This window comes from Phlebotomus argentipes, unplaced genomic scaffold (assembly GCF_947086385.1).
Source record: "Phlebotomus argentipes unplaced genomic scaffold, Phlebotomus argentipes genome assembly contig_39, whole genome shotgun sequence".
NCBI classification, from domain to species: Eukaryota; Metazoa; Arthropoda; class Insecta; order Diptera; family Psychodidae; genus Phlebotomus; species Phlebotomus argentipes.
Window position 1 is genome coordinate 2,084,725 of NW_026776182.1, and position 23,688 is coordinate 2,108,412.

The 23,688-nt window shown below is 36.1% G+C and overlaps 6 protein-coding genes across 13 annotated transcripts; 5 read left to right on the forward strand and 1 right to left on the reverse strand.

Annotated features, from left to right (window-relative positions):
- Window positions 1-93: 93 nt before the first annotated feature.
- Window positions 94-7,461, reverse strand: LOC132263690 (probable multidrug resistance-associated protein lethal(2)03659). 3 transcript variants are annotated; one of them, XM_059763593.1, is made up of 8 exons: window positions 7,350-7,461; window positions 6,162-6,258; window positions 5,758-6,003; window positions 5,594-5,653; window positions 4,678-5,259; window positions 2,707-4,543; window positions 1,959-2,109; window positions 94-1,884 (listed from the first exon to the last, which is right to left on the reverse strand). In XM_059763593.1, the coding sequence occupies exons 2-8, from the start codon at window positions 6,236-6,238 to the stop codon at window positions 626-628; spliced, it is 4,212 nt and encodes a 1,403-aa protein (XP_059619576.1). In that variant the 5' UTR covers window positions 6,239-6,258; window positions 7,350-7,461; the 3' UTR covers window positions 94-625. The 3 variants fall into 3 exon arrangements, with proteins under 3 accessions (XP_059619576.1, XP_059619575.1, XP_059619578.1); XM_059763592.1 differs by having other exon boundaries at window positions 7,283-7,395; XM_059763595.1 differs by lacking the exon at window positions 5,594-5,653 and having other exon boundaries at window positions 7,283-7,395.
- Window positions 7,462-7,515: 54 nt separating this feature from the next.
- Window positions 7,516-9,763, forward strand: LOC132263693 (dehydrogenase/reductase SDR family member 7-like). 4 transcript variants are annotated; one of them, XM_059763601.1, is made up of 4 exons: window positions 7,516-7,609; window positions 8,153-8,383; window positions 8,617-8,998; window positions 9,062-9,763. In XM_059763601.1, exons 2-4 carry the CDS (start codon window positions 8,254-8,256, stop codon window positions 9,516-9,518), a joined length of 969 nt encoding a protein of 322 aa, XP_059619584.1. In that variant the 5' UTR covers window positions 7,516-7,609; window positions 8,153-8,253; the 3' UTR covers window positions 9,519-9,763. The 4 variants fall into 4 exon arrangements, with proteins under 4 accessions (XP_059619584.1, XP_059619581.1, XP_059619582.1 ...); XM_059763598.1 differs by having other exon boundaries at window positions 7,581-7,609; window positions 7,727-8,383; XM_059763599.1 differs by lacking the exon at window positions 7,516-7,609 and adding an exon at window positions 7,829-8,059 and having other exon boundaries at window positions 8,141-8,383.
- Window positions 9,764-9,798: 35 nt separating this feature from the next.
- On the forward strand, window positions 9,799-11,031 carry LOC132263694 (dehydrogenase/reductase SDR family member 7-like). The gene is made up of 3 exons (XM_059763602.1): window positions 9,799-10,011; window positions 10,083-10,464; window positions 10,525-11,031. The coding sequence occupies exons 1-3, from the start codon at window positions 9,888-9,890 to the stop codon at window positions 10,982-10,984; spliced, it is 966 nt and encodes a 321-aa protein (XP_059619585.1). The 5' UTR covers window positions 9,799-9,887; the 3' UTR covers window positions 10,985-11,031.
- Window positions 11,032-11,338: 307 nt separating this feature from the next.
- LOC132263692 (DDB1- and CUL4-associated factor 12 homolog) lies at window positions 11,339-13,084 on the forward strand. Its single transcript, XM_059763597.1, has 5 exons — window positions 11,339-11,524; window positions 11,598-11,754; window positions 11,825-11,977; window positions 12,044-12,862; window positions 12,928-13,084. Exons 1-5 carry the CDS (start codon window positions 11,427-11,429, stop codon window positions 13,078-13,080), a joined length of 1,380 nt encoding a protein of 459 aa, XP_059619580.1. The 5' UTR covers window positions 11,339-11,426; the 3' UTR covers window positions 13,081-13,084.
- A 729-nt stretch (window positions 13,085-13,813) lies between these two features.
- On the forward strand, window positions 13,814-22,310 carry LOC132263689 (putative uncharacterized protein DDB_G0282133). Of its 2 annotated transcripts, none has more exons than XM_059763590.1 (7): window positions 13,814-13,894; window positions 13,996-16,230; window positions 17,401-21,183; window positions 21,434-21,531; window positions 21,588-21,716; window positions 21,777-21,904; window positions 22,025-22,310. In XM_059763590.1, exons 2-7 carry the CDS (start codon window positions 14,022-14,024, stop codon window positions 22,047-22,049), a joined length of 6,372 nt encoding a protein of 2,123 aa, XP_059619573.1. In that variant the 5' UTR covers window positions 13,814-13,894; window positions 13,996-14,021; the 3' UTR covers window positions 22,050-22,310. The 2 variants fall into 2 exon arrangements, with proteins under 2 accessions (XP_059619573.1, XP_059619574.1); XM_059763591.1 differs by having other exon boundaries at window positions 21,434-21,519.
- An 84-nt stretch (window positions 22,311-22,394) lies between these two features.
- On the forward strand, window positions 22,395-23,472 carry LOC132263696 (small ribosomal subunit protein uS2m). 2 transcript variants are annotated; one of them, XM_059763603.1, is made up of 3 exons: window positions 22,395-22,544; window positions 22,647-22,754; window positions 22,815-23,472. In XM_059763603.1, exons 1-3 carry the CDS (start codon window positions 22,523-22,525, stop codon window positions 23,465-23,467), a joined length of 783 nt encoding a protein of 260 aa, XP_059619586.1. In that variant the 5' UTR covers window positions 22,395-22,522; the 3' UTR covers window positions 23,468-23,472. The 2 variants fall into 2 exon arrangements, with proteins under 2 accessions (XP_059619586.1, XP_059619587.1); XM_059763604.1 differs by having other exon boundaries at window positions 22,488-22,544; window positions 22,651-22,754.
- Window positions 23,473-23,688: the final 216 nt, after the last annotated feature.

Genomic DNA, 23,688 nt, shown 5'->3' on the forward strand with positions numbered 1-23,688 from the left:
TATGTATTACAAGAACAGAACATTGCAGTGATTTAATATTAAAATAAAATATCCTAAATTTACTAAAACCAAATCTTTTTACTCCAGGACTGAAACCATCTGAATAATTCCAATTGAAGTTTTTTGTTAACCAGAATAAAAAAAACAGAAACATTTTCCCATAAAAACACTTATATTTTTCAAAATCTTTTTATTTGCCATATGTATAAAGGATTTACAGTTTTATCCATTTTATCACTTTTGAATTTACTAAATATTGTACATATTTTAGATCACCTTAATCTACACATTACATTTCTAAACTCTTGACAAAAATTTTGTAAAAACATTTGAGAATAGAAACATGTATAACAAACAAAAATATCCTTTTAAAATATATAATAGTTTGTTGAAAAGGCACTTCCCAGTTTTGCACTATACTCTTAGTGTATTCAAACTATTCGGTGTTACAGTAGAAAAAAATCTATAAGTGAAAATTTTGCTAACAATTTTTCTCTTGCCTTCTAAGTACGTAATGCAAGCTTAGAGACAGGAAGAAAGATCATTTCCTCATTCAGCACTGTTAATACTAGTCATTGAAGACACACACACACACACACACACAAGGAATGGTTTCAGTGCTTGACTATTTTTTGGTTCCAATGTCCGTGCGTTTTACTTCTACGTGAGAGTTCTTCTCGTAGTTCCTGCGAGCTATTTCAAGAAGTTGATCATAGGTCCCTTTACCCGTTTCTTGCAACATATTCTCAAACATTCCACAACCACTTATGCCTGTAAGTAATTCGTATGGTGGAGCAAATTCTACAACTCTTCCTGCATCCATTACTAGCACCCGATCTGAATCCATCACTGTGTTCAGTCGATGAGCAATTGTAAGAACCGTGCAATTGGCAAACATCTCCCTAATAGTAGCCTGAATTAGATTGTCTGTTTGAGGATCAACATTGGCGGTCGCCTCGTCCATCACGAGAATTTTATTCTCGCGCAAAAGTGCTCTAGCAAGGCATACGAGTTGCCTCTGGCCAACACTGAAGTTACTTCCTCCCTCTGAGATTTTGCTTTGAAGCCCAGAAGGTAAATCTACAATTACCGTTTTCAGTTTTACATCCTCCAGTGCCTTCCACAATTTCTCATCCGGATACTCATCAAAAGGATCAAGATTGTAACGCATAGAGCCAGAAAATAGCACTGGTTCTTGCGGAATTATGGAAATTTTCTTTCGTAAATCGTGCAATCCCATCACACCTGTGTCTCGTCCGTCAATCAATATGCTACCATCATTATAAGATAGTCTGAAGAGAGCATTAATCAGGGACGATTTGCCAGCACCTGTTCTGCCTACAATACCAATCTTCTCCTGCGGTTTAATCTCAAATTCTAACTCCTTGAGCACACGATCAGCATCCATAGTGGGAAAGTAGCGCAATGACAGATGATCAAAAATCACTCTTCCTTCCTCTGGCCAACTTTCCTGTGGTTTCTTGTCTCCAAATGCTTCGCGTTCACCTTCAGGATCAACACTCTGATATTCAACAACTCTCTCCACTGCCGTCATTGTATTCTCCAGCTCAGCAGATTGTCTCATTCCCCACTGCACCATTCCCGTCATTCCGATTGCCTGAGTTATGGCAAGGCCGACATTGCCACCATAGGCATCTCCCATGAGGAAGAAACTTAAAGTCACAATAGCTATGTAAAGCACACAGAAGGCATCCAGCCAGAATCCAAAGGCTCTGCTAGTCGATATGAACACATAGAAGGCGGAACTATTGAGATCTTGTAAACAGTCAAACTCCTTTATAAGCACTCTTTGCGTTCGGAAAGCCCGAATAGTAGACAGTCCTGTGAGAGTAGCACCAAGATGAGAGTAAATGGGAGATCGCGCTGAAAAATAAATATAAAAGAAAAAAAAAATTTATAATCTGGAAACATTTAGGTATAACATGACTAATACATACTTGTGGCCTCTATTCTCTTTACACATCTTGAAGTGGTAAGATAAAAATTACGCAGGAAGTAGAAAATTATGCCGATAATGAGAGTGGGTATCATAAGCCAATAATTAACAACAGCAACAACCACTATTATTCCAGCTAGCGATAAGAAAATCTGAAAGATAAAAAAAATACTTTCTTTGTAAAAGGGATTGTCAATTACTATTTAATGAACAAGATTATATTAATGATGGAATATTTTTAATAGTGCAATATGATAAAAATTTTGTGTACTATATTATACAATATATATATATTATATATATATATATATATATATATATAATACATATATATATATATATATATAAATATATATATACATATACATATTATATATATATAATATATATATATACATACATATAATATTATATTATATAATATATATATATGTTATAATTTGTTATATATATTATATATTATATATATAATATATATATGTATATGTTATATATATATCATATATATATATATATATATGTATGTATGTTATATGTAATATTATATATCATATATATATTATATCTATATATATATATGTATATGTGTATATATATATATATGTATATGTTTATATATTATATATATATTGTATATATATATATATATATATGTATATATTATTATATGTGTATATATTATATAATATATATATATATATATATATATATATGTAATATTTACATTTATTTGTATAATTTGCACTTACTTGAATAACATCAATCATAACAGTTGGTAAGAATTCATCCACTTGTCCCATATCTTTAGAGAATCTGTTCAGGATTCTTCCAGATGGATTGGTATTAAAGAAGTACATACTGGCCCTTGTCACACCCATGTACATTGCATTATGTAGAGTTTTAGCAGCCCTCACAGCTAGATTAAAAAAGATGAAACTCCTGGACAGAGTTATTACAACTGTGGCCACAGTAAGACCCGTGAAAATATAGATATCCATGTAATTATCATACTCAGAACCATCGATGTATTTAATAATTTTGGCAATAAATCCATCATAATCTAGAGCTGATGGACTTACTACTGGTTGATTGAGATTTATATTACTTTCATTTGCAACGTTCTTATTTGTGCTCACAAGGGCTAAATTGCGCTGCTCCTCCTTATTCACCCAGTAAGTCAAAAAATAATCACCGGCAGATGCAGCTAGTTGAGCAGTAACACAAAACAACATCATCCAGTAAAAAGCACAGAAGCCACCGCTTGCTTGGAAATATTTCTTATACATTTCAAATCCAACTGAGCCTTCCTTTCGTGCTTCTTCATTCTGTAACGGCGTTTCATGAGTCATCTCCAAAGATTCCAGGCTTGATTCACTAATCCGGCGCTGATATGTCTTACTCCCACTTCTACTACGATTTTCTTCTCCTTCTTCAGCCTTATCTTCTTCTTTTGAATCTCGCAGCAATTGAGCAAAATCCAACCCTGACTCTTTTAGGTTTTCATAAGTTCCGACATCCTGAACACGTCCTTTATCAAGTATAACTATCTGATCTGCATGTTGTAGGTATTGCAGTTGGTGCGTTACAAGAATCACAATCTTCCCACGCAGATAGATTCTCATACATTGGTCAAAAAGGTGTCTTCCAACGTGAGTATCCACAGCACTAAGTGGATCGTCCAGAAGATAGATTGCTGCTTGACGATAAACAGCTCTCGCTAAACTAATACGAGCCTTCTGGCCACCAGACAATGATTGTCCACGTTCGCCCACAATTGTCTTATCTCCATTTGCAAAAAGAGAAAAATCCTTCTCAAGTGCACAACGCTTAACAACTTCTCGGTACCTCTTCTTGTCCATTGACTGACCAAAGAGAATATTTTGACGAATGGTACCAGAAAACAGCCACGGCTCCTGAGAGGCATACGACATTACACCACTAATGTCTATCCTTCCTGATAATGCGGGCAGTTCACCCAAAATAGCCTGTATAAGGCTTGATTTACCAGCGCCAACTGGTCCAATAATAGCTACTAAATTCGACGGTTTAATTTGCAAACTTATATCATCCAATGTATTTTCTGTAACGAGATAATCCCATTTGGCTGTAAGTGATTTTAGTGTAACGCCCACTGGATTCACACTTCCATTCACAGATTGACTCTCTAGACTGGGTTCATACAGAGACTCATGCGAGTCAATATACTTTATGTCGTCATAGCCTGTCGTGACTGTAGATTGCGCACTATTAGGCTCCTTTTCATTTAAGGAAGCATTTGTTTTGCGCGTGATTGGTTCCTCTTGCCCAAGATCAGTCTCATTGTACAGCATGTATTTCTGAATACGTTTTACTGAGACGATTGTTTCTGCCAATTGCGCGATTGCTTGTGGGAAAAATATTGTCATAGTCTGCCTCAAGATATTGTAATACGCAGTGATAACAAATGCTTTCTCCGCAGTCACGACATTTCCCAAGAGAGCAAAAGCAATCAAACTAATGAAGACAGACACACGTGTTGAGAAAATGATGAATGATAGGAGGATTCCTCGAATGTAGGACACGTATCTGATAACTTTAAGCTCCTTTCTGTAATGAGAATGGAGAGAAATATTTCAAGTGGTTTTTTTTTCATCGTTTCACGCAAATTAAAAATAAATTTTTCGTTTTGGCGTAAATATAAAGCTGATTTTTGAAATTAAAAAAAAAAAACGAATACTCACATTCTTGTTCGTTCCACTAATTTTCCAAATGGCTTTTCCCAGGCATACATCTTTATTACTTGAATTCCCTGAATAATTTCATTCATTAGCCTTACGCGTTCGTCTGTTCTGAGGGCAGTTTTCAATCGCAAAACAGAAGTTTTCTTTCCCAAATACGCTTGAAGTGGAATAAATAGGAGTAGAAAAATTACTCCAAAGACTGCAGAAACTCCCACTTCTCTGTACATCAAGTATGTTACGACAAATGTCTCCAGTGGTCCAACCCACAAGTAATGAAGAAAGATAATAGATAAGTCCAAACGGCCGACATCATTAGAAAGCAAATTCACCACTTGACCTACTGTGGTATCGCCTAAAGCGTTTTTGCTCAAGCGTAGCGCTTTCCGGTAGATCATACTGCACATAGAAACTCGTAGTTTCATGCCCTCGTGTAAATTGCTAAGCATAAAGGAGTGCATGAAAAGCACAGACAAGGCACTGCATAGCACTACTGCTCCAGCATAGAGGTATGCATCTCGAGTAACACCATTACTTGATGAGTAATAGGAAATTAATCCACCCAGAAATAATGGTTGGGATACTCTGAAAGAGATGGTAAAAAAACATCAACATCGATCACAATTAGAGATCACACCCATATGAGTTTAATTAGTTTTTATTTATATACATAATGTATGTATATGCTAGAATGAGACTGATTTAATTATCGCTTTTTCATATACTTCAAGCTAAATTAGTAGCAGACAACATTGTACAATTGGAAATCAAGTTGATTCTCTTGCAATATGAAAAGTTTTTTTATAGGGCATGCTCATTTCCTTCTTAGTATGGATTCAATATGGAAATCAGTGTGAATCTTTCAAATATCAAACATTATACATGCATTTTTGTAGATACTAATCTCTTATGTATTTACGTGTAATTCAATCTACTGAAGTGAGTTATCAAATTGCCAAGGAAAAGTGGAGCTTGAAGCCTACATTCATACAAAAAAAACTTTGTCAATAGAGAAAAAGAACTTTATATCGCTGATATTTATAGGAGTAATATAAACACTGATAAGAAACAATAATTACTTACTTGAGTAGGAATTCAATTGCCGCTAGAAATAGTCCAAGGAGCATTATCTTGCCACCAAAAACTCTCAATGCTGCTCTGAGAAGGCTAGGCTTCTTTCCTAACTCCTTTTTCACTCTGATTTCATGTTCCCATGACTTGCACATCAGATCGCCCAAGTAGTCGGATTTGTGACACTTGAGAGCTTCATAAAGATCCTGTTCCTCAAGTTCCTTCTTTCGTCCTTTAAAAAATATTGGCAAAACCCACCTAAAAACAATTCGTTTCGTTATGAATGAAATAATATAATCTGCTTCATCATGACACACAGTTATTCTTCAGCACAAATCGGCAAATAAATATTTGCCCTAGTTAAAACAATGAAATTTCTTCATAATCTTCAAAAAGATGATAATTTTACTACTCACCAGAATACAAGGTAGGAGAAAAAAGTGGCCTTTTCTCGTGGATTTGTTGGCTTCTTATTCTCCGATAGACCCTCCATTGTTTTTTATTCAAATACAACTGAGAAGAAAAAGAGATAAGAAACATTTTATGAACAGTAAAAAGAGCACAGGGTTTTGACCAAATTAGATATGCTGATTTGTTTTATTCCTTCTCCATGAAATTTTTCCTATCAATCATCAATCCCAGATTATGCACAATTTGTCGCTAGACCTTCTCATGACTATAAGCACCAAGAATAATACTTATTCATAAAAAAAAGTTATTCATACTTTTATATAGGGTTTTTGCAGTGATATTGAAACATTTAAAAATGCTTCTTACTATTCATTTTCATGCTTCATATTCATTTTATAACACACACTTTGAATAGTCAAGAATCTAAAAGACATTTCTTTTCATTTGAAAATAATTATCCTAGGGAACTATAAACCGGTGAAAAGTACCCACTGATTACCTCAGAATATTCCAATTCTCAAACAATATGAGCCCAATAAGCAATCATGTTAAATTAAAAGGTATTGTGCAATCTCATTTGTATGTATTCCAAATTATGGTCTCAATTCAACGTACTTGAAACGTCTACATGGTTTCCAATTGTTGTGCAAGGGATAAAATGTTATCACGATATTGTGTGATTTCCGCGATAAGTGTCAAATTTAGAAGATTACGGAGTTTTTTGAAAGTGCGATAATGTGCTTGATTTGTTAACAAGCAATTACAGATAATGACAACTGTATTTCGTCTCCATTTTCACAATTTTACGCCACTTCTCGGGAAATCATCGTGAATTGCTAAAACTGTGTTGTTAAAGGTAAATTTTTCCCTGATTTCAATACGGAGATGAGAATTGTCGATCAAATTAACCAATAAAATTGCAAGTGAAAACAATTGGGGCATAGCGGTTGATTTTTTTTTAACCTGCTGAACTCACAGATTCAAGAATGATTCTGAATTCACATATTGTGCCACAGATAAGCGTGATAATATGCAGATATCACAATATAAATAAGTACAATAACCGAGATAATAACGGAATATCTTTTATGATTTCATAACAATAGAACCATCGCATTAATATTACCTCACTTCTAGCTCACCACTATATTGAACCCTTTCTCGTGAAACACGTTTTGTATCAAAATGCTCACCAGTCTCTGTTATAGCACACTCTGTGACAAAGGCACTCAACACTGGACTATTTATCAAGCACTACGCATTATATTTCAATCACTATACAATCCTTTTCTTCCACGAGAAGCAACTCTGACGAATTCACTTGCACCACTGTACCTAAATGAGGGTCGAAACAGATCTGTCAAAATGTGCGGCACAAATTCAAGCAGTTAGCGCAATTCACGCAATTTGCTCAATATTGGAACAGGAGAGGCTTCTAATTGGCAAGGAAAAGGTAACATTTATTGCATTTATTCGTATTGCTACGTTTAAAAGGTACAACTACAAATTGTTGATCAAATAGTGGACGGTAAACTGTAGTCATCTGTGAAGTTATCTGTGAAATCTATAGAATTGTTTTTGCAGTTTTGAATAAATCATTATAAACAGAGAGAGAGCGAGAGAGAGTAATATCAGCAAAATACGAAAATATCCCTATGAGAGCTTTAGTTCATGACAACTGTACTTGCCACAGTGTGTGCACCTATCAAATGCAAATGAAGTGAGTAAGGACTAATTTATTTGGATAGCAACAGTATTATAGTGCTCTGAGGACCATGAAAAACAATTATGTAAATCTCCACATGTGATTCGTTGGTGATAATGTTGAGAGAAAAAGCTCTTCATGTCTCTACTGGGGTGAACATTAGGAATACCAAAACGACCAAAACACACATTCAAAATAGTACCATACAATTTTTCCATGCTATTTTTGAAAACTCGTTTTTCTGGCAACACAATCTTAAAGCATTATGATATTTTCGAGTATATTTACCAGACATTTGACATCGTTGCTTCATTATCTCCCTGCGAGTCGAACAATCAGTACGGAAATTTAACTTTTTTTATTTCGAGCTTCAAGAGCGTACAGTGTGAAAAATGATATTACTATTTCTGGCTTCTATTACCGTGATCACGATTATCTACTACATCATCAACATAGTACTATGGATCACGCTCGATTGTGATGTGGAGTTATTTGTTAAGAGCAAATTTGGAAAGAAATTATGTAAGTATCGAAGGTATTTTAAGAAAAAAAACGAAATTAACGGAAACGGCCTAAAAAAATATGATATTGATGTATTGTGTTTGACTGAGTCATATGAGTGGATATGAGCCTTCTGGTAATACCTTTTCCTTTCTAAAATCATTAAAAATAATATAATAAGTCTAAATTTGAATTGTAATTTGTAAAATGATTTTAACGTGTGTTTTTCGTAATTTTTTTTTCCTCTCATACAGCAACTCTGAGCGGCAAAGTTGTGTGGATTACAGGAGCTTCATCTGGAATTGGCCAGAGCCTTGCTCATATCCTTGCTGCCAATGGATCGAAATTAGTTCTCACGGCGAGACGTGTACCCGAACTAGAGAAAGTTAAAGAGCAATGTCTCATCATTTCTGGTGGAAAACTCAAAGAGAGAGATATACTAATCATGCAGATGGATATGCTAGAGATTAACCGGCATGAGGAATTTTTCCAGCGAGTTATAAAACATTTTGGTACATTCAATATTCTTGTGAATAATGCTGGAAGGTCCCAGAGAGCAGCGTGGGAAGAAATTGATCTTTCAGTAGATCGAGCGCTCTTTGATCTTGATGTCTTCAGTGCGGTAAATCTTTCCAGGTATTATCAGAATAATATTTGTAGGATTTTCAATGTAAACCACGTTACAATCAATTCTATCAGGATGGCTGTAAAATATTTCTTGAACAACGGAATCGAAGGACAGATTGCTGCAAATTCTAGTGTGGCAGGTCTAATGGCAATCCCCAATTCGGCCACTTATGTTGCCGCCAAACACGCTATTAACGGCTACATGCACGCTTTGAAGCTGGAGCACCCCTATATCAAGACATCAATTTTCTGTGCTGGGCCAACATTCTCAGAATTCTTACATGAAGCATTTACAAACAAGGTGGGTGAGAAATATGGACAATCAGTAAAAGCATCGGACAAGAGATTGACTGCTGAGAGATGTGCGGAACTTTTTGCTGTGGCTTTGGCCAATGGGACCAATCTTAATTGGGCTGGGTGCTTTCCTTTCTCTTTTCTCCTTTATTTGAAGTACTATCCTAATCTGTATAATATCGTGATAAAACTACTTGGCTCCAAGACTCTCTACAAAATTCGCGACAGCAAGTGAGACTTTGATTACCTCATCCCAAAACAGAACCAGAAATCTCATTTTTATGCATTTAACCAGTTGTTTAACGATCTTAAGCAAATAAATATTATCTTTCCCAAAATCAGCTCCAATAATCGTGATTGTCACGCATCTTTTTTTACATCATATCAAAAATGAAAACATTCATGATTTAAGATTCAAGATCACGATCGTGACTACATATGTGGGTATATAGTCCAACACACCTACAAGGCAATCACGGACAGCACTCACACAAGTAGAAAAATTTTCTCTGTTGGATGATAAGGTGTATTTGTTCAGTAGTGTTGAGAACTTGTCAGCGCTTCAAGTGACCGTAATATCTGGATAGAAAGGTGGAATTAAATTATGGGATTTTTCGCATTTATCGGAGTCGTAGTAGTCCTTTACTATCTTGTTAATGTGATCCTCTGGTGCCTCCTTGACTCTGACATTGAACTCTTTGTTCGTAGCCTTGTGGGCAGAAGAATATGTAAGTATTTCATTACAAAATTACACCATTTCTTCACTTTCTTATCAACTCCATTAATTTCTATCTAAAAGCCTCTCTGTCTGGAAATGTTGTATGGATTACGGGAGCCTCATCAGGAATTGGAAAACATTTGGCCATCGAATTGGCCAAGAATGGTGTGAAATTGGTGCTTTCTGCTCGCCGCGGAGCTGAGCTTGAAAGTGTCAAACGAGAATGCCTCACACTATCCAATGGAAAACTGCAACCTATTGATATTCTTGTCATGCAAATGGATATGCTAGAAATTTCACGGCATCAACAGTTCTTTGATCACGTTCTCCAACACTTTGGACGCTTGGACATACTCGTGAACAACGCTGGCCGGTCACAACGAGCCAACTGGGAGGATATTACAATCAAAGTGGATCAGGATCTCTTCCAATTAGATGTCTTTAGCGTAGTTAATCTCTCAAGGTTTCTCTGATCATCAGTTAAAAAAGTAATTTGTTTTCTAACCTATGGATTGATTTTTAGGATTGCTGTGAGGTATTTCAAAGGAGCCAACTTGAAGGGACATATTGCAGTCACTTCTAGTACTGCTGGGCTGATTCCTGTGCCTAATTCTGCAAGCTACACTGGTGCAAAGCATGCAGTTCACGGTTATTTTGGCGCTTTACAGACTGAACATCCTGATTTAGATGTTACGATCTTTTGTCCAGGGCCCACGTTTTCTGAATTCCTCCAAGAAGCCTTCACCGATCGTGATGGCATGAAATATGGGCAATCTGTGCGTCCCACGGACAAGAGAATGACCGCAGAGCGATGTGGCCGTCTCTTCGCCATAGCTCTTGCCAACAAACTGCACATCAACTGGGTCGGTCGTTTTCCTATTTCCCTTCTAATTTATATATGCTTATATTTTCCTAACATTCGAGTTCTCGTTGTGAAATACATCAGCCTCAGTGGCCTGAAAAAGTTAAGAGATAGCAATTAGCCATAAAAATTTTGGTCAACTACAACTGCATATATTCTTTATTATGGTCAGCGTTATTTACGTATGTATGTATGTATATATGTACGTAATATTAAATCTATTTTTATTATATATAAAATATTTTCATATCAGTCATGTCTACGCAAAAATGATATACCTAATATCAAGCAATTGATTCACAAAGAAACATCTTTTCCAAGGCAAAGTGTACAAATGTATCTCTACACCGCATGTGGAGCCACTTTCGCTGATTTTTTGACCGATTTAGTCAAGCATCGGTCACACCGGGTTACGCAGTCCGAAATTCAATAACTTCAGTGTTAGATACCAGGTGCGCTGCTTTCGCGTCGCATTAAAATAAAGAAGAAGAAGCATTCATTTATAAGTCAATTTATTAGTAATTCCTGGAACAATTTTTAATTTTCACACTGTGACGAGCGATATGTCAAAGACTGTGCGAACTTGTGTTTATGGCCGGCGACCTCCGTGTTACATACTCAGTCGGATTGAAGAAAGAAAGGCCAAAGCAAGAATACTTCGGTACATGAGAAATATACAACCAACCTATGGTATTGATTTTTCTTACAAAATACGCAATAATTTGTAATTTCAGGCAGGAGCGTAGACGAAAACCTGATAAACCTGATGATTTCGTGACATACGAGGATTCAGACAGTGAAGAGGAAACTCCACAACAGCAGAATGAGATCCTGAACACCTCGTACAACTTTGTTGACTACGTTCGCAGTCGCGAATCAGATTTCCGGGAGGTAGACTTGTTTTGATTTTGATACCTGTGATTTCCGGGAGTGATTTCAGATACGATTAAATGTTTTTTAGGAACGTAATATTTGCCAATCGTACGCCAGCCGTCACATTCTTACTCACGATATGTTTAAGGAGACTCCAATTTCTCTAGGCAACATCAACAAAGTGTTCTGCTCTCAATGGTTGAGCAATAGACAAGTGGTGTTTGGAACAAAATGCAATAAGGTATTTTTGTGTGCAATTAAAGGGTAAATAATTAAAACGAAAAATGACATGATTTTTGTTTTGCAGCTCATGGTTTATGATGTAAATATGCGACGTGTGGATGCTATCCCTACACTACCAAATAATCGTAGTAACAATCCGGACACTCAGCACGGAATTCACGCAGCCCAGATAAACCCTAGTCGAACACTTCTAGCCACTGGGGCTCGTCACTCTGCTGACATCGCCATTTACCATTTGCCTACACTGGATCCCGTCTGCATTGGAGAGAATGGTCATAGAGACTGGGTGTTCGATATGTGCTGGCTTGATGACCAGTTTCTTGTATCGGGCTCTAAAGATACGAAGATTGCTCTGTGGCGTATCAATGAAGAACTTATAGACTTTCCTCGCGATAGTGGCGAGGATGAGGAACAGACATGTCCCTCATACGGCCATATTGTTCCTGTAGCTGTAAAGGAGTGTCGTACGGCTCAAAGAATTCGTTCACTATGCTTTAATCAGGAGTATAAGGAGATTGCCGTGCTTTCTCTTAACAGTTATATACATCTCTTTAATGCTGAGACTTTCTCGCAGAAACTCTCACGGAAATTACCTAATTGTCAAGACAATGTTTGCATAGCGTGCCAACCCCACGGATTATACGCCGTTGGATGTCGCTCATACACACTGCTGCTGGATCCACGGACTCTACAAGCAGTGAAAAAAATCGCTTCGCGTTACAGTGGATGTGGAATTCGCTCAGCTAGCTTTCAGGAAAACATTCTCACGGTGGGCACGGGTCTAGGAATGCTAATGTTCTATGATATTAGAGCTGGAAAATACTTGGAAAGTAGTATTAATTCATCGAGAACTGTAGTCTTAAAAGCCAGTAAAGGCTATGTGGTACGTACCGAATTATTTATTTTTTATAAAATGATTTTCTAAGAAATTTGCTCACCTTTTTGTAGTTTCCTGAAGAAGAAATGGACGGGTTTCAGCAGATAAAGTATGTGCCGGCAATTTACACTCATTGCTACGATTCGAGTGGTACGAGACTTTTTGCTGCCGGGGGCCCACTGCCGGCGAACTTGGTGGGAAATTACGCAGGGATCTGGCAATAAGGTAAATTAGATGAGATATGAAAAGGATTTAAAAAGACGTATGTATGCTATTAAAACGGTGTAGCACATAAAAATTATATAATGCTGTAACTTAATGTATTTTTGATTGTTTCATACTTTTTTTGTATAATGAAGAAATTATCAAAAATCGAAAATGTTATAGATAAAAATTTGATTATAATTACAATTAGAAATAATACATATTTCATGAGAAAATCTTACAAGAAACGGAATAATGGATTTCAAATAAATTATAAGCCGTGTGCAAGCACACATCATAAGTATAATTATCGTAATGATAAATAAATATATATAAAATACTCGTGAAATTCTCCAAAATGCAACCAACATGTCTAATAATTGATTTCCCCTACTGAGCAATTTTGCGAGAAAGTAAAACGGAAATGAGTTTGACGCTGCGAGAAAATTTAGTACAAAAGATGTGATTGTATATCGAATGCAATTATTGATAATAAGATCAGAATATCTCGTAAAATGACGTTTTAAGTATACTTTTCTGCGTAAAAAGTGTCATGTGATATGGGCAGAGGTGCTGAGGTCATACACATACTGCAGAAATTCTGGAAAATGATGGACTTTTATTGATTTTTGTTGAGAAATGGAAAAAATATTGGACTACATGAAAATCTGCTAGAAAAGCGTCATGAATGAAAATGGCTGACACTGCCGCTTTTATCGTGGACAAATTGAACGCTAATATTTTCAGTGTTATTGCACAAGTGATTCAAATCAATTTATAGATAAGTGCACTATTCTGATAAGAGTATTTATTCATATAAAAGTTATAAGTAAGGTGCGTGCGAGTGATGTACAATATGTGAATATATTGTCTATCAAATTTTATGCCTTGGCGACAAATTTTTACACGTCTGATGTCTGCTATTACTTTTGCAGAGTCTACTCGTTGGCATCTCCACAGAATGTCTGACAGTGAGAGTGAGTCAGATTGTCTAAAGATTACACGGAAACGGAGGAGGAGCTGCAGAGAGTCACGAAGAAGAGTGACCAATATATGCAGGTCAACCTCGGAGTCTTACCTCATCCGGAAAGACACTGCGAATGAAGAGAATGATTTTAATAGTGGTCATTCACTTTCATTGAGTCCCGATAGTAAGAGTGGTGGGTATGATAACAAGCCTATCTGTTCTCCGACTGGTGAGATGCCCAATAATATGGATGAGAGCTCTATGGAGAGCAATTCAAGTTCAGAGAAGTGTCCTATTTGTTTTCATGCTTTCAAGAATCAGCGCATTGGAATCCCCAATTCGTGCACACACATGTATTGTGCTAAGTGTATTATGGATTGGTCTCAAGACGTGTGGACATGCCCGATAGATCGTTTATCTTTCTCAAGCATCAGTGTTCTTGAGAATATTAAATCATTTTTGGTAGTCGCTGAGATTCCTATTAATTCTGAAAAGTCAGACACGAAGAATGCTCAAAATTCGTCAGACTATGAGATGCCTATCGTTCAAAACATCCTCAGAGCTAGATCAAATTCTAAAGACATGAATGAAGACTCTATTCAAGGTATGTCAAGTGGCGAAAAATGTACTATTTGCTTCTCTACCTTCAAAGATCAGGAAATTGGGATTCCGAACTCATGTAATCACAGATATTGTGGAAAGTGTATTGAAGAATGGTCAAATACCGTGCGAACTTGCCCAATAGATCGTCAGCCATTCACTTTAATAATTATTATGGAGAACAATAGGTCGGAAAACAAGATTAGAGAAATTTCCGTATCAGAGAATCCTGTGGAGATTGTAGAGACAGATGAGGAGGGACATACCATAATTGACGATGAGATTTATTGTATGGAGTGCAATCATTCCAATAATGAGGAGACAATGTTATTGTGTGACAGCTGTAATAGAGGATATCATATGGCATGCTTGTGTCCGCCTTTTACGGAAGTACCCACTGGAGATTGGTTTTGTGACACCTGTAGCAATAGTACTGATCTGGAGGCACTCTTTCAGCAGAGACAGACACGTAGGAATAGGACAAGACGTGTTAGATCCAGACAATATCAACGCACAAGATCGCGAAGAACATGCAGAATCCCAATAAGATCCCTTCTTTCAAATTTACGTCGAAATTCTAGTGCGGCTGCTGTGTCAGTGGCTGAAAATGAGGAAAATTATACCGGAAAATCAAGTATGTGGGAGCGACATCGGGCAGAAGTACCGTCACTCTCTTTATTTGGTATGAGAAATCAATTGGATTACTTTTTAAGTGAGGATGAAAGTGACCATGAAAATATTGCCACAAGAAATAGTGGGTCTGTGGGTCTTATGGTAGCACCCAGTCGTTCTCGTACATCCACAATGTCTTCACTGTACAATCGCAAAGGCATTCTAAATAGTATTCTGACACCATCCGAGCCATCATCAGTGGATCTGTTGTCCGACATTATCAACGATCAAGAAATGTGGCACAATCTTAGTAGGAGGAACGATACGAAAAATGTGAGGATTAGCACTGATGGAAGTCTGGATTTCAGTGATATTGTAAAGAGTAGAAAACATTCGGACAATAATAAGGACATTCTACCAAGCACTCACGCCCCCATGTATCCACGTGGTGGTAGGGGAACTGGAGGATTTTACAATATCCATCGCCAAGGTGGTAATCGAGAGGGTGGTGTTGGAAATTTTCGCAATAATTACAGTGGGAATTACCAGGGAAATTATTTGAACACAAATTACAACAATCATTTCAACCGAGAGAATTCTTCAAATTATGGAAACTTTCAAGGATCTGCCCCAGGTGGACATGGTAGGAGAGAGAATTTTCCAAATTCTTTCCAACCATTCCAATTTCGTAACAACAATCAGCGTGGACGGCAGCAGTTCCCATTAAGATCTCGAGGACAAGGATTCACGCCAAATCGATTCAACCAAAGGAATCAAGCTAGAGACAATTTTGAAAGTTTTGATAATCATGCCATGCTCGACAACATACCCACGGGTGATATAGATATGAACTTATCAGGCATAAGTGGTGTGAACAGAATTGAAAATGATGAGCTTACAAATGTACATAATCTTGATGCTATAGTTGGACACTCAAACGTGAGTTCTCTAATGAATGTAAACAGCAATAAAGAGGATGCCACGTCCATTGGTAAGTCGATAAAATATCACGCTTCATATATATATATATTATATATATATATATAATATATATATATATTATATATATATATATATATATATATATATAATATATATATATATATATATATATATACATATATATATATAATAATTTATATATATTTTATATATATATATATATATATACTCCTTATTATATATATATATGTATATATATAAAGGTGCGTTTCTTTACTTCACTTTCTTTACTTATCTGTCGTGCCGATAATTTGTTATGATAGAAGCTTCATGTATATATATATATATATATAAGGAGTATATATATACTCCTTATTTATTATATATATATATATATATATATATAATAATTATATAAATATATATATATATAAAGGTGCGTTTCTTTACTTCACTTTCTTTACTTTTCTGTCGTGCCGATAATTTGTTATGATAGAAGCTTCATATATATATATTATATATATATATATAATATATATATATTATATATATATATATATATCTTTATACACACACACACACACATATAATATAATATATATATATATATATATATAATAATATTTATACACACACATACACACACATATATATATATATATATATATATATATAAAGGTGCGTTTCTTTACTTCACTTTCTTTACTTATCTGTCGTGCCGATAATTTGTTTATTCTTAATGTATATATATATATATATATAAGGAGTATATATATACTCCTTATTTATTATATATATATATATATATATATATAATAATTATATAAATATATATATATATAAAGGTGCGTTTCTTTACTTCACTTTCTTTACTTTTCTGTCGTGCCGATAATTTGTTATGATAGAAGCTTCATATATATATATATATATATATATATATATATATATATTTAAATGAATTTTTAAAATTAAACTTTGTTTAGTATTCAAACAGTTTTGATGCAGATATAAGTACTATATTCAAAGCACTAATTGGTCCACTAAAAATACGTCCGTAAATATTTTACAGAGTTTCCTTTTCCTATTTTAGTAAAATTTAGAGAAGTTGACAGAAATTGAGAGCAACTACTGCTAAGGCACATATTTATTTGATATATTATTTTTGTATTTAACCACACAATATTACAAATTTCATTTTTGTTATCACTATTTCTTTCAGAAACTATCCCAACAGAAAATTCTCAACGCAATCTTGATACCAGCCGTCATCAGTATCGAGATGAATATAATAATACAACTCAGAATGATGAAGATCAAGCCTATGCAGAGTTTAATTACCCTAATGTGACGCCATTACTGCAATCAGAGACCATGCCTGAGATAAACCCAAGATACGACGATATTGACGATGATTGTCCAAACTTTAGCGTCTACTCTACTCAAGCAATGATGTTAGCCAACAATGTTCACAAACCCAACAATCAGGATAATTTAATAAGTAATGTTGCAAACTGTGAAGATAATGAAGAAGATCTGGTTCAGATGGATGATAATGATGAGAATTTTGAAAAGGAGAAACCAAATCCTTCCATCTTGAGCAAAAACAGTAATTCTTCAGAGCAAAATATTACAGATGATGGAGAAATGATTATTTCTCTATCCAGCAATGTAGTCGTAAATGATCTTTGTGATTTGGAAAATATTCCTATGCCAGAATCTGATTTGCAAAGCATCCCTATTCCTAGTGAGAAGCCTATTTGTGAATCTACAAACACCAACAATGCTCTAGTACGAAGAGAAAAAAAGAACGTTCTTGAGTTGTATGATGACAGTGACTGGGAAGAGTTGAATTTAATTAAAACAAATAATGATAGGCCAGCCTTTACGGAAAATATTCATGTTGTTCAGACTGTAACAGAGCAAAATGAAACAGCAGGAGAACTCATTAACAATATTGAGGAACATGATACGCGAAGTTATACACCTTGCCTTGACGAGAAGAGTCAATTACATGAAAATACAGAAAAAGAAGAAGATGATGGTGACACTATTGATATCAATGCTCATCCAATGGATGCTGGAGGAATTGGTGGGATGGAAACTGAAATGATCTCTGATGAGGATTGTGTGCTTAATAATGGAAATATGATGGGAATTAAAGTTCCGAGCGGAGACAAAGACGAAATAGATCCTTCAAAGAAGACAGACTCAAATGAAAAAGAGAAAAGAATAGTGAAATGCAAAAGTCAAAAGTCTAAGGAGTTTAAAAAGTTAAGCAGAAATAATCGTGACAGAAATTACCGTGATAGGGAGAGAGGACGAAACAGAAGTAGATCAAGATCATATTCTAACGGCAATGAGATTAACCGCAGAGGCAGCTTTTCAAAGCGGAAAGATAAGAGGAAAGATATGGTAAGATACGACGTACGAAATGTGGTTGAAGATCGCTGGCAACGCAGATCACGAAAGGATCAATATGGAAGAGATACATCCAGACACAGAAGTCTTTCATCAACATCGCCCAGGAGATATTCCTATTCTAGATCTGTATCCAGAACATCTTCGCGACGACTGTCAAAGTCTTCATCACGATCACCACATCGGTCTAAGTCTCGAGAACATCAGCCGTATAGATCACGTCACTCATCTTCTAGAAATCGTCAAAAAAGGCGTTCATTATCGCGTACAGGATCACCACTGCGACGTCGATCATCCTCACGAAAAAGATCTTTCTCACATAAAAGATCAATATCACCTATTCGAAAGCGAAATAGGTCATATGATAGGTCTCCGAGTCCTTCCAGATCTACCGCAGTTGCAGTATCGTTTAATCATAGACGCTCTAAGTCGCATCGAGTTTCACCAAAGGGACTTGAATTTTCACCAAATCGCGAACGTGTGAAGCCTCAGAAACGTAGAAAAGGTACAAAAGAAGGACGACTGAAAGCAAAAAAGAATAAGAAGAAACATCCAACAACTGATACACAAATAACTCCTCCGAGAGATGAGCTTAAGAGAACGTGTAGCAATGTGGACAGTTCAAAACCATCGAAGAAGACAAAAAAGAATGGCTCAAGATCACGATCAAAGTCATGGAATGTTGAAGAAAATCGTGCTGTCTCGTTTTCAATGAGTCCTCCTCCGCGTGAGAATTTCGAAAATGAACCAATTTCATGGACACCACCACTGAGACAGAATGATATTCCATTATGTGGGGAATTTACTTCTCAAACTCAACTAAAAGAGACGGATTCTAAAAGTCGAAAAAAAGAGAAAAAGCGGAATAAACAAGACAAAAAACGCGGCGATGCGTGGGAGAGACGTTTAAAAAGGGGAGAGAAGCAATCAGCATCTAAAGAAGTATTCGCTTCCGGTAATAACATCCTAGTAAGTGTAAGTTTTAACAATGACGATGCACAAGTAGCACCACAACAGACAACTATTGTGACACTTCCGCCAACAAAGCATGGCCTTTTACAGAAGAGACGGTCAGATCGTGCTGAAGGTGGTGCAAAGAAATCGCGCAGAGACAAATCAAAGCATTCTGGCTCAAAAGGACGAAAAAGGAAAGTGGATTCAAAACCTGTAGCGATAATTGATCTGGATAAATCACCATTTAAGGAAATAACCCCCTCACCGAAAGCTGTGATTGTCTTGAGTGATAGTGATGGAGGAGATGATGAGGAAAAAAATAAAAGTGGTGGGACAACGCGAATGAATTTACGAGTTGATCTGGACGACTTGGATTCGAGGACAGACAGTGGAACTGAAAGGAGAGAGCATGTATCTCAACCACAATCTCCTAACCCTGAAACGAATGATACTTTTATGATACAGACATTGGGGCCAAAAACACCACCAGAGCCTGAACACGTGAAGTTTACTCTAAAGCTGAAGAACAAGACAAGGAGCACGAGACCCAATGTATTAGCTGATGAGGAAGAAGAAGATATACCTAGTGAACCGGAGGAGAGTCAACGGAACAACAGTACAGAGAGTGTTAGTAAAATTGGTCCAAACACTCCACCAGAACCAGCACCATGTTCACCAGATGCGTATGATCCTTTTGAGCCAACAAAATCACCTTCACAGTCAAGATCTCCTATAGTAGAAGCAGCCAATACTGAGGTTGCAAATCAGGAAACACTCGATAGCAATGTACAATCCCAGGGATCTGAAGGTCAAGATATGAGTGATATATCGGTAAAACATGTAAGCACAGTTGAAAAAGTTATGAATCCTGTGGACTTGGTAATGGCTCTCATGAATTCAACAACATCACATCCAAATATTTCCACCGAAAATTCTAACACTACTACGGAGAGTAAGCAAAATACGAGAATTTCGGCCTCGCCACAAGAACAGCCTGAAGAGATCATGCCTCTAAAGCCATCAAGCAGTGGCATAACTATCATCAGTAATGTCCTTATTCAGCCATCAAAAAATACCACCACAGTAGTACCGACAGTCACTTCATCATCAATGACAAACAGTCTTATTATGCCACAGACCCAGATACAAACTGAGGAGAAAAGTCCAGCTAAACTCTCTATCGTTACTTCGAGTGCAGGAATGAAACCTATATCAATGAAGACACCAGCTATCTTTTCCAAGGCATCATCTGCCAGTCTTATCTCCAAATTGCCGCTCCCAAAAGTTGGGAACACCAGTCAACTTGGGACCCGGTACAATGGAGATCAGGACATAATTGAGATGGATTCTCCATATTCTCCAGCATCAAGTGACTTTGACGGCCTCTTTGATCCACCATCAGATCAAATGAATCGACCAAATTTATCGCGAAGTAGCAACACTTCCGCTAGTCAGCCCACACAGAGAGTGTCTCCTACAAAAGGAGCTAAGTCTGCTACATCAGATATATTTGACACACTCTTTGGTGCAATTTCTCCCGCAGGAGCAAATACAACCAGTCGCAGTCAACAAAAGTCTAAATTGACGAAAACAATCATACGAAGTCAATCAAAGCGAACTGCAATCAAAGGTAATCAATCATATGTGTGTGTGGGTGTGTATATTTCTTAAATAACATGAGGTAAACTTACTCAACAAAACAAAATTTAAGAATAACAATATTAGTCCTTTTTGAGAATGTGTTAATAAAACTCATCTCTCTTTCTTAAAGAACGATTCATGCACTTAACAATCATACCAATATTTGTGTAGGGAAATAGTGTAATTACATAAATATGGTATTTCAGTTTTAAAAATGTAGATTGTTGTTTTTGTCACAGGTAGTAAAGTTTCCACTCCTATTGGACTCGATGAAACTGCCATGCGGATCGTCGATGAAGTTCCAGGTTCAGCAGTGGAGTTACATGTAAAGGATAAGGTTACAATTAATTGGTGTTTGATGATGAGATTTATTAATTTTTTTTCCCTGAACAGTTCCTCAGAAAGCTGAATCGGCAGGAGCGTGTAGTTGAAGAAGTAAAATTGGTGCTGAAGCCTCATTATAATAAGAAACACATTACCAAAGATGAGTACAAGGATATACTGCGAAAAGCTGTTCCGAAGGTAATAATTGCACCCTATTTCTCCTACTTAATTTTTTTAATACTGTACAATTTCATGTAGATTTGTCACAGTCGCACAGGCGAGATAAATCCTCAGAAAATTCAAGCTCTCATCGAGGCATATGTGAGAAAGTTTCGCATTAAAAGAAAATTATCTGGAAGTCAAACAGGTGGTTCTAGTGGATCCAAGTGAGTCATTTATACATTTTAAATAGAAAAGAGACATTTATTTTTACACTTAATATATTTTGTGTATTACTTTCATTTCTTTTTGTCTGTTTGTATTGAATATTGGAAAATTTATTGCAGAAGCACTAAACCTTTATGGGCATAAAGTTCAGCAAAACTCCGTATGTAACCAATATTGAGAAAAAGAGCTATGTTAAATAATATACTTAGATGTAGAAAAAATAAGGTAGCCAGTTTTTGTGCTTCAATGTGTTGTATTAGACCAAGATTACATGAGAATATGTATATTCATGTAATATTACATTGAATTAAACGAGTTTATTTATAATTTAATATATTTAGCCAATTAGTTTATAAAAAGATTTAGTGTATTTTCGGCTTATGTAAAATAAACGAAAAGAACAGATATTTACTATTTTACCTTTGTTTCCTCAGTTTAAATTGCAGTTTGATATCGACAAGAATATCGACAAGCATGTGTGTGTGTGTGTGTGTGTGTACGCGCTCGGGTCTCCTATTATGAGCAAATTGAGCAAACTACTAGAATTGTACAGGAAGGTGATAAAAATAGGGTTATGTTAATATTGCTGTCAAAAGTGGCGAGAGCAGATTGTAATAATGCTAAACTCATTGAAAATTGGTAAGTAAACCAATTAATAATGTGTAATTAATCGAGAAAGAATGTGCACTTTTATTTCCATCTTATTATAGACAAACTTTTTAATATTGATTTATTTTCTAGGAAGAAGCTTGACGAATGCGTCGAAAATTCAATGCAGAAATCTATCGACTATTGCGGCATTTCCACATCAAAAGTCAAATGAAGCTAGTGACGCAAACACAAGGATGAGTAAGAGAGCTTGTATTGGTGGAAAAGAAGATTAGTTTTTAATAGTCGTGATGTTTACAGACTTCATCAATCCGCTGTCATACCAGGATTACTTCAGTGTTCATAACCTATTCACAGTGCAAGATTTACTCAATGCCAGAGTTCACTATGGGCATAAAATTGGCTCTTTGAATGAATGTATGAAACCCTATATCTACGGAGCGCGGTTGGGTCATCTTATTTTTGATCTAGACCAAACAGCACAACATCTGCGAGAAGCTCTAAATTTTACTGCTCATGTTGCGTATAGTGATGGCCTGATACTTTTTCTGTACCGAGGAGCTATGAATGCACATCTAGTGGAGAAGACGGCTTTAGAGTGCGGCGAGTATTCGCATACACGGTACTGGCGTGGAGGTGTATTCACTAATGCAAGTGTCCAATTTAAAGCAGTCACAAGGCTCCCGGATCTTTGCATCTTCCTCAATACGCTTAACAATGTAATGAATCAACACACAGCAATTCGGGATTCTGCAAAAATGTCCATCCCAACTATTGGAATCGTTGATACGAATTGTAATCCGAATTTTATCACATACCCAGTGCCGGGAAACGATGACTCTCCGGTTGCAATCGAGTTATATTGTAGAGTATTCAAGGAGGCTATATTGCGTGGCAAGGAGAAAAGAAAAAATCATCTTGAAATACTCAAGCAACAGAAAATCGAAGAATAAAGTGTGTATGTTGCTGTGAAATATAAGCTGATAATAATTAGTGCATTCAATAAAGAAATGAAGATAAATGATCTATTTTCCGAACAGAGTTAACCCAAATAATTCTTTTTTGCTAGTTTTATATATTTTAGCGTATTTTTTATTTCTCCGCGCAAGTATTTTTGCACAAACACGTAACCAGCAATAGAAATGTCAGTGAGTGAGTATAGAAAATATAGACG

Excerpts from the sequence above, each read along its gene's own strand:
- LOC132263690 (XM_059763593.1), bottom strand. The coding sequence starts at position 6,238 with ATGGAGGGTCTATCGGAGAATAAGAAGCCAACAAATCCACGAGAAAAG. Across the intron at positions 6,004-6,161 it reads TTCTCCTACCTTGTATTCTG|GTGGGTTTTGCCAATATTTT; the intron begins GTGAGTAGTAAA and ends AATTGTTTTTAG. Across the intron at positions 4,544-4,677 it reads TTAGTGGAACGAACAAGAAT|AAAGGAGCTTAAAGTTATCA; the intron begins GTGAGTATTCGT and ends TTCTCATTACAG.
- LOC132263693 (XM_059763601.1), top strand. The coding sequence starts at position 8,254 with ATGATATTACTATTTCTGGCTTCTATTACCGTGATCACGATTATCTAC. Across the intron at positions 8,384-8,616 it reads CAAATTTGGAAAGAAATTAT|CAACTCTGAGCGGCAAAGTT; the intron begins GTAAGTATCGAA and ends CCTCTCATACAG. Across the intron at positions 8,999-9,061 it reads AGTGCGGTAAATCTTTCCAG|GATGGCTGTAAAATATTTCT; the intron begins GTATTATCAGAA and ends CAATTCTATCAG.
- LOC132263694 (XM_059763602.1), top strand. The coding sequence starts at position 9,888 with ATGGGATTTTTCGCATTTATCGGAGTCGTAGTAGTCCTTTACTATCTT. Across the intron at positions 10,012-10,082 it reads CCTTGTGGGCAGAAGAATAT|CCTCTCTGTCTGGAAATGTT; the intron begins GTAAGTATTTCA and ends TCTATCTAAAAG. Across the intron at positions 10,465-10,524 it reads AGCGTAGTTAATCTCTCAAG|GATTGCTGTGAGGTATTTCA; the intron begins GTTTCTCTGATC and ends ATTGATTTTTAG.
- LOC132263692 (XM_059763597.1), top strand. The coding sequence starts at position 11,427 with ATGTCAAAGACTGTGCGAACTTGTGTTTATGGCCGGCGACCTCCGTGT. Across the intron at positions 11,525-11,597 it reads GCCAAAGCAAGAATACTTCG|GCAGGAGCGTAGACGAAAAC; the intron begins GTACATGAGAAA and ends TTGTAATTTCAG. Across the intron at positions 12,863-12,927 it reads AAGCCAGTAAAGGCTATGTG|TTTCCTGAAGAAGAAATGGA; the intron begins GTACGTACCGAA and ends ACCTTTTTGTAG.
- LOC132263689 (XM_059763590.1), top strand. The coding sequence starts at position 14,022 with ATGTCTGACAGTGAGAGTGAGTCAGATTGTCTAAAGATTACACGGAAA. Across the intron at positions 21,184-21,433 it reads AAAGCGAACTGCAATCAAAG|GTAGTAAAGTTTCCACTCCT; the intron begins GTAATCAATCAT and ends TTTTTGTCACAG. Across the intron at positions 21,532-21,587 it reads AGTTACATGTAAAGGATAAG|TTCCTCAGAAAGCTGAATCG; the intron begins GTTACAATTAAT and ends TTCCCTGAACAG.
- LOC132263696 (XM_059763603.1), top strand. The coding sequence starts at position 22,523 with ATGCTAAACTCATTGAAAATTG. Across the intron at positions 22,545-22,646 it reads GCTAAACTCATTGAAAATTG|GAAGAAGCTTGACGAATGCG; the intron begins GTAAGTAAACCA and ends TTTATTTTCTAG. Across the intron at positions 22,755-22,814 it reads TGACGCAAACACAAGGATGA|ACTTCATCAATCCGCTGTCA; the intron begins GTAAGAGAGCTT and ends TGATGTTTACAG.